This window comes from Silene latifolia, chromosome 6, assembly GCF_048544455.1.
Source record: "Silene latifolia isolate original U9 population chromosome 6, ASM4854445v1, whole genome shotgun sequence".
NCBI classification, from domain to species: domain Eukaryota; kingdom Viridiplantae; phylum Streptophyta; class Magnoliopsida; order Caryophyllales; family Caryophyllaceae; genus Silene; species Silene latifolia.
The window spans coordinates 34,488,452-34,497,484 of record NC_133531.1 but is presented as its reverse complement, the minus strand read 5'-3'; the positions used below and the strand labels follow the sequence as shown (position 1 = coordinate 34,497,484).

The following is a 9,033-nucleotide window of genomic DNA, read 5'->3' as shown; positions in this document are numbered from 1 at the left end:
GCCTTAAAGAAGTTTGGGAAAGATAAATAGGCAGAGGTGGACTTTGCTAAAATAAGTGTCACCATAGCCCGTTTCAACCCAAAAGAATACATGGGCACCAGAGCGCCAATTTTGCTCGACAATTGGCATAGGGAGATGGAGAACATACTTAATTTAGTTCATTGCCCTGAGGACTTTAGAGTGGAACAAGCTGCATTCTACTTGAGAGATGCGGCCGGAGAATGGTGGGATAAGGTTAGGGAGAGTACCTTAGAGCTATTTGTGAAACAAGGGATGTCGGCTATACCTTAGAGTGAGTTCAAGAGAGCTATGCGTCGTGAGTTCGTACCTGAGCATGTCCGTAGTAGGCTGAGAGAGGAGTTTGATGATTTCAAAATGACTCCGGAGATGACTGTGGCTGAGTATTATCACAAGTTCAATGAGAAGTCTAGATATGCTGAGGATATGGGGTTGAGCCAGGAGAACTTAGCGTTGAGGTTTGAGAAGGTTTTGACACCAAAGATCATGGAGAAGCTGCCTGTAGGAGTCCTTACTGATGTTATAGAAGTATATGAGCGCGCCGGGAGAGCTGAGAGGTTGGTAGAGATGGCAAAGAAGAATAGGGAGAGGGGTCCCGTGAAGAGGAAGGATGAGAGTGAGGCTGATGGTCTGTCCAGTAACAAGAGGTACAACCACAACCAAGCGAGGGCTTACTCATGGGGTCGGGGTTCAGTGATGGGGCTTCCTATGGGCGTGGCCGCGGTGGTGGTAGCAGCAGGTGGGGAATATCTTGCTTTAACTGTGGCGGTATGGGCCACAAGAGACATGAGTGCACCAGTGTTGTGGGCAGGGGTTTCCAGAGACCATCTCAGGGGAGTTTCTCTCAGGGTCCGTCTCAGAGTTATGCTAGTAACAGGCTGGCTGGGTCATGGAACAATCAGGGTGGTCAGAACAACAACAACAACAGTGGGGCTAACCGCAATGGCTATAATTCATATCAGAGACCAGCAGCAAACAACAACTAGGGGTCAGCTGCGAAGCCGTCTACTTCTGCTAGTACTGTCCATGGAGGTGGACAGAAGACCAGTGGCAAGCTTTTCATGATGGACAGGAAGGCAGCTGAGGATGATGCTCACGTAATCACGAGTACTTTTCTTGTTAATGGTGTCTTAGATAACACAAACGGCATCACCACATACTCATAATGGCCATACCTCGACGTGAAAGCTGTCTTTAGTATGTCCTCCTCTCTAATCTTCACCTGATCGTAACCCGATCTCAAATCAATCTTAGAAAAGTTGCTACACCACTCAACTGATCAAACAAATCATTTATCCTTGGCAAAGGATACTTGTTCTTCACCGTTACTCTATTTAGCTCCCTGTAGTCTATGCACAACCTCAGGTTCCCATCTTTCTTTTTCACAAACAGAACTGGTGCTCCCCACAGTGATACACTAGGTCTAATGTATCCCCTCTCAATCAGATCATCCAACTGCTTCCTTAGCTCCTCCAACTCCTTAGGACCCATCCGATATGGTGCTTTAGAGATTAGCCTCGTCCCCGATTTTAGCTCAACACTGAATTCTATCTCCCTCTTTGGTGGCAACCCCGGAATCTCCTCTGGAAAGACATCTGGAAACTCTCCCAAAACTTGTATCTGCTAAACTGTCGGACTATCCACTCGGTGATCCCTCACATGGCACAAGATCAACGGGCACCCCTTCCTCAGATAGGACTTCAAGGTCACTGCTGCAATCAACTTAACTTTGGGTTTGACAACAAACCCACGATAAGACACGCTAATCCCCTTAGGACCTCTCAGAGAAAGTTTCTTTTGATGACAATCTATCTTAGCTTTGTACTTTCCTAACCAATCCATCCTGACTATCATCTCAAAACCGTCTAAAGGAAACTTTAGCAAGTCTACTGGTAGATCAACTTGCCCAACTATCAGGGATACACCCCTATACAACCTCCCACAAGATACAGACTCACCCAAAGGTATAAAAACTTCCTCTCTTACAGACTCAAACTCACTCAAACCCAACCTTTTAACATGACTCGATGATACAAACGACTGTGACGCTCCCGAATCAAACAAAACAAAGGTATAAACATCATTAACAAGAAATGTACCAATGATAACATGAGCGTCGTCCTCAGTTGCTTTCTTCTCCATCATAAACAGCTTGCCACTGGTCTTCTGCCCACCTCCCTGGACAGTACTAGCTGAGGTAGTCGGTTTAGCACCCGACCCCTGGTTGTGGTTGGTGTTCGTAGCTGGTTTCTGATAAGAATTACCGCCATTGCGGTTGCCCCCACCGTTGTTGTTCTGACCTCCCCTGTTGTTCCATGACCCAGTCGGCCTATTACTCGCATAACTCTATGCAGGATCCTGTGAAAAGCTCCCCTGTGACGGTCTCTGGAAACCCCCACTCATCGCACTGGTGCACTCATATCTCTTGTGGACCATACCGCTACAATTATAGTAGGTCATACCCCAACTACTGCTACTACTCCCTCGGCCACGCCTATATGAAGCCCCAGCACTAAACCATGAACCAGATGAATATGCTCTCACCTGATTATGATTACTCTTCTTATAGCAGGACTGACCACCCTCTTCGCTCTCAACTTTCCTCTTCTCAGTACCTCTCTCTTTGGTCATCTCAACCAACCTCTCAGCCCTCCCAGCTCGCTCATAAACTTCCTTCACATCTGTAAGGACTCCCACCGGTAGCTTCTCCATAATCTTGGGGGTCAACCCCTTCTCAAACCTCAAAGCTAAGTTCTCCTCACTCAACCCCATGTCCTCAGCATATCTGGACTTCTCATTAAACTTACGGTAGTACTCAGCCACCGTCATATCAGATGTCATCTTAAACTCGTCCCTTAGCTTACTCCTCACATGTTCCGGTACAAACTCACGTCTCATGGCTCTTCTGAACTCATCCCAAGGTATTGCGGGTAGTCCCTGCTTCATATACATCTCCCTAGCACTCACCTTGACCTTATCCCACCACTCACCTGCCGCTTCCCTCAAGTAGAACGCAGGTTGTTCCACTTTCAACTCATCCGGGCAATGAACTAACTACAGGATATTCTCCATCTCCATGTGCCAATTATCCAGCAGGATTGGCGCCCCATTTCCGTTATACTCTTTAGGATTGAACCTAGCTATATGGATGCTGATCTTGGAGTGATCAACCTCCTTATCCTTTCCCACTATCTTCAAAGCTTCCGTAAGAGCATCTTGGTGCTCCAACATCTTTACTATGTCATCAATGTTCATACTCTCAGCTCTAGCATACAAGGCGTTTCTTTTCGGCGGCATCTTGTAACTATATAAGAAAAGGTAGACACAAACACTCATACCATAACCCAAAACATGTATACGACCTGTATAAAACCCACTCGATCGAGCCCCAACACCCACTCGATCGAGTGCCCCACCTACTCGATCGAGTGCCTCGACTCCAAAACCTGATCAGAACACTGCTAAAAAACATACTCGATTGAGATGACTAGCCCCTCGATTGAGCTGACCCCACTCGATCGACTTTCCCTACCTACTCGATCGAGTGCCCAAAAACACGCTTCTACCCAGAAAACACAAAATTACCCACTTGATCGAGTCAGACCCACTCGATCGAGCCTCTCACCTACTCGATCGAGTGTCCCCCACTCGATCGAGTCATGCAGACTCGTATAACTACCCGCATGCTTATCTTTCCTTTCCCACTATACAATACAACCTTTATATACCAACATGAAACAACAACAACTCGTATATATATATATATAAACAACTCTTTATATACTCAAGCAAGATAACTTTACTTCCATATTTCTAGCATGCCACATTATAAAACAAACAACATGCCTCATTCATCCAATCATACAAGTCACATATCTATCAACATTTACTCCGTACCTCCTATCCTCCACATTCACACATCCACCATTCCACACCACATGTTACTATATAAATACTCACACAAGAAGACACCACATACGATCCCGACACGTACCCCATGTGACCGGTTCAAAATTGTAGGGCGAGTTCGCAACTTTAGGACGTCTCCCAAGCCTTTGCATTAGCTCCTACAACTTCTACCCCGAGTTTATTTTAATTTGACTCCATATATTCATTAGATTCATTGGTTACAGGTTTCAGGATCGTCGCTCTGATACCACTTTGTGACACCCCCATACTCCAAGTGTCTTACCAGGACCTCTCAGGTATAGGAACGTCACCATCTCGGTTACCCGAGGCAATGATAATTATAAGACAATAAAGAAACGTACTTTAAAAGTAAATATAGTTTAAGTGATTACATGTCTCAAACTAACACTGTTAAATCCCTTCAAAAAAAAAAAAAAAAACTAAAACTGTTAAATCAAATACAACCAAAACCAAAATTATCTACTAGCAAAATTGAATAGCTAAGGACGTCGTCTGACACAGCGGAAGACTCTTCTAATTGCCAAGTGGTGACTCATCCCAGCTAGCCCAAAAGCATCATATCAAACCTGCTCAACAACTGCTCACCATCCCCGAATGGATCACCACAATTTTACAAAACAAACAACGGGGTCAGTACTAATTACACAATAAAACAAATACTAAACAGCTCAATCATCACATCAAACCCCAGTCTCCATAATCAATCTCCACACAACTGACTACACACTAAAGTGTGTAGTCCTTCCGTAGTACCCATCGCAATGTACTCCACACCGCCATGGGGAGATCGCAGCCTGCACTACCAAAATCCCCGCTCATCAACCACTGAGCGAATAACCCAAGTTTCCTTAATGTGCACATCCCTCATGTGGCGGGTTCCACATGAGGCGAACCAAGGGCGTGAAGCCACTTCCGTAAGTGACTCCACTCAGCCAGGGACGGGCCCCGAATATCACAGACAGAGATACAATCAACGATCAACAATGTAACCAACAATATAACCAATAACCATCACAACCACCAACAATATACTTTGACAATAATCACAATGAAACCACCAAACACATCATGTAATTAATACGGAGTAGGGAAACCCTACCCGAATGCAATCACGTAATCGATGATCTAGCAGCTGTCTCAAAACCTCTCTTCTACGAACCCTCCTCCTATACATACATTCATACAATTACTACCTTAACCATACAATCATAAAAACCCCCAAATCCCCAAATTAGGGTTTAAACAATATTAACCAACTGCTATAAAAATGATATGTAGAACTTACCTTTGACGCAAGGATCACAACGGTATAAAGAACAAAGGAAACCGACACCTCTAGCTCCGGGATTTGCTAATAATGCGAATGAATCGATCAACGTAACTTGCAATCTCTCCTTTTTGTGTTTTTAGGTGTGTAAAAGTGTTTAGGAAAAAGATGACGGAGTATTATATATTAATCCGCATTATTAACAAACCCGTCGCAAATCACCCGATAACCGACTTACTCGATCGAGTAAGTCACTTACTCGATCGAGTGCCAAGGCTACTCGATCGAGTACCCTACAGGCAGACTACTGTTTCATATACAAAACATACTTACTCGACAGAGTAAGCCTCACTCGATAGAGTACCCAAAGACTCAAAAAATCGTAGTATTACACGAATCCACAAGGAAGGACTAAATTAATTAAAGTGTATGATAATGTAGATTAAAGTAACCAGTTTAAGGGGGGATTTGAATTGTTTGACTAACTAAAGAACTAAGATTAAGCAAATAAAGAAATAGATGAATTCAAATGGTTTAAAAGGTCTTAGACCTAAGCATATATCCACACTCAATAACAATTGATCATTGTAAGACGGTTTCAATTATTAATCTTGATTACTCTATCGTGAATGTAAAATTCCAATTCACCTTACGAATAGTCAATTAAAATGAATCCCATTCTTAATCAACCCTAACTATTAAACAACCCTAACAATCCAGTTCAAGGTTTAATTCATAGCAACAATATAATTTAGACAATTCGATAGAGAATAAATAGCGCATACAATCCAGTTGCACTTTAGATATTTATGTGAATCACTTCTAAGTACTAATATCAACATATCCCGTTCAATACTAAATCTTAGATGTTACTAGTGTAAAGTTAATCAATAAATCCTATTCAATCAACAATACTAACAATAGAATGAAGAAATCGACTACTAGTTGCGCACCTAGCAATTATCAATCAACATTCATATAATTAAGAGCTAAGCAATTCACAATAATCAAGAAGAGAAATTAAAACATTCAAACTCACAATCGGATTTAGAGTGCTTCAATCGCTTGAATCCAAGATGAAAGACTAGTTACACATAGTCTTGATGAAAATAACAATAGGGTTTTTCTCTAAAAGTTGCGTGAGTCGTTTCTAAAACTGAAATACTAAGTTATATAGTAATTAGGTAAATAACAAGATTAGGAAATAAATTACTAATAATAATAATAATAATCGGAACAAACCAAGTAAAATAAATAAACAAGCACGAGTCTAACGATGCTGAATTACGCGACCAAAGCACAAACAGGTGTCAAATGTAGGTCGCGCCTCGGTCGCGCTTCAGTTGCGTCTCAATCCCGGAAAACGCTGGTGCCAAATTTGTCTTCTCTTTCGTATGCGCGCATGAATAGTGCGACATATGCTCGTGCACGCCTCCCAAGGTATGTTCATAGGTCTTTGAGCCCACCTATCCTCACGCTTAGATTCTGTCTTTGACATACAAAACTGACCCACAAGATCTTCTTTATCGTTTTCAAGCTTCATCTTCAACTTTGGGATCCAAGTTCCGCCATTGTTACTTCAACTCGGCACCGATTTCTCAAACCAATTACAAACTCTTTCAAATAACTAGAGAACATGTGTAATCGGTAGTTACATGATATAACTCACAAAGTACAGCTTTTGACACTTGAACTTCACCAATTCTAGACCCTCTTAATACATAGTAAAACCGTCTCATCAATTGCACATGACCTTTTTTTTGTTTTATTTTTTTGCCACATGTTAGTTTTTGGTGGATGGGAGAAGGAGTGGTTCAAGTTTGTGGGACAGGTGATCCGGACTCGGTAATTAGAGCTTAAGTTCTTCAAGCTCGGGTAAACTCAAGCTCGGCTCAAACTCGAGTTTTTTTTCACGAGCACAAGCCTAACAAGGCCAAGCACGGGCTGGACTTGGCTCGGCACGTTATTACCCGTGAATATTACTTTCGACGCCATATACAATAATTACAATTTGTTTGAATGATATGCTATACGAAAGTTGTACCAGATCATGTACATTTGTACGAGTTCCTTCTTTAAATAGAGTAAGAAACCAATAGCTTTTGCATCACAACTTGAGAAAAACACAGGATTCCTCAACAAAAAAAAATGGCTAACGTAGTCATATCTAAAGAAAATTTAGCAACAAAACTAGTCCAAGAAATATCAAAAAGTAGTGATATCCCTGAAAAATACTTACTCAAAGATGGCTTCCCGGAAGCCATTGATGCCCATAATATATGGCACAATAATCTGCTCATCGATTTTTCTCTTCTTTCGTCACCGTCCCTCCCAGCTGCCATTACTGAGCTCGCTAAGCTACGTTCAGCCCTCTGCGATTGGGGTTGCTTTTTGGTATATTCTCGAATTAATATAGCATCATAATTTAAGGAACAATTGGTTCACCTAACAAACGACAAATGACAACTACTCCTATTAATTTACTATAGAACGCAATGTGTAAGGTTAATGTCTCTTTCACAATATTAGCAACACATTTTTTACCAAAAAAAAAAAAAAAAAAAAAAAATTAGCAACACGATTAGCTTTAATTTGTGAGTGATAAACGTCAGATATTCATGAGCACTTAAATCAACTGGTAAGAGCCTAAACAGTTGTTCTACCTTAATCAGAAGTCTAGGGTTCAAGCTCTAGAAATACACGTGTTAATTAATCGTTAAAACTCATAATGGAGAGCTTACCGCCTTTGTGGTCTTACTCATCTCAAATCCGAATTAAATCGGATGGTATACAAAAAAAGCAACTTGGTTAAAGACAAATAGACAATGACCAAACTTTGTAAAACTGTAATGATAGAGGAATGGTGGAGGAGTTTACAAAGCATGTAACAAGGATGAATGAAGTTATATACAAGGCTGTGGCCAAATGCATGAACTTAGAAGAAGATTGTTTCTTAACAAGCCAAGGTAATAAAGAGGAAATAACAGCGAGGTTTAGCTTCTACCCGCGCTGTCCGTTCCCTGACAAAGTTCAAGGCTTCCCACGACATGCCGATGGAACAACAATATCCATAAACTTAGCAGATACTGAAGGCCTTGAGGTTCTTAATAATGACCAGTGGTACAAGGTTCCTGTCATTCCTGGTGCCCTCTTTGTCAACATTGGTCATCTCGGAGAGGTGATGTCTAATGGTGTGTTCAAGAGTGCGGTGCATCGGGTAATCACAAATTCGGAAAAGGAGAGGACATCAGTGGTGGCGTTCTGCCATCCGGAAAAGCTTGAAGAAATTGGACCTGTAAGTGAATTTGTTAGAGCTCATACACCCCAAAAGTTCAGGAGTTTCAACTTCATTACTGAATATAAGGCCAATTACTTGAATGACTACGTGCTCGGCCGAAGCCCAGTTGAAGCTTTCAAATTCTAATACGGACTACACAGTAAGGATGGACCCTTGAAAGGGTATTATTGCTAGTAATAAACAGTGTGTTTTTGAATATTACCGTGTATACTATCTAATTATCGAGCATGGTATTACGAAATGAAACTACTCTTTTCAATAATCATTATGTAATGTACTTCTTCCTATTTGTGGCTTATTCAACTATGTGTGGGTTCTGTATTTTGTGTGATCAAAATTTACTTTCTTAACCATTCTGCACAAAGGGGGGGAGGGGAGGAGGGGGGGTGGGGTGGGGGGGAGATCCCGATTAGGAGGGATTATATATTTCCGACTTAATTCTGAAGTTGTTTATGTATCAATGCATGTACTCAGTATGCTCATTTTTTTCATCGAATTTTGATTTCTTAATTGACATGAA

At 41.6% G+C, this 9,033-nt stretch overlaps 1 protein-coding gene across 1 annotated transcript; it reads left to right on the top strand.

The window, feature by feature from the left end:
• The first annotated feature begins 444 nt into the window (after nucleotides 1-444).
• On the top strand, nucleotides 445-8,777 carry LOC141587966 (codeine O-demethylase-like). Its single transcript, XM_074409427.1, has 2 exons — nucleotides 445-665; nucleotides 8,072-8,777. The coding sequence occupies exons 1-2, from the start codon at nucleotides 445-447 to the stop codon at nucleotides 8,637-8,639; spliced, it is 789 nt and encodes a 262-aa protein (XP_074265528.1). The 3' UTR covers nucleotides 8,640-8,777.
• The last annotated feature ends 256 nt before the right edge of the window (nucleotides 8,778-9,033 follow it).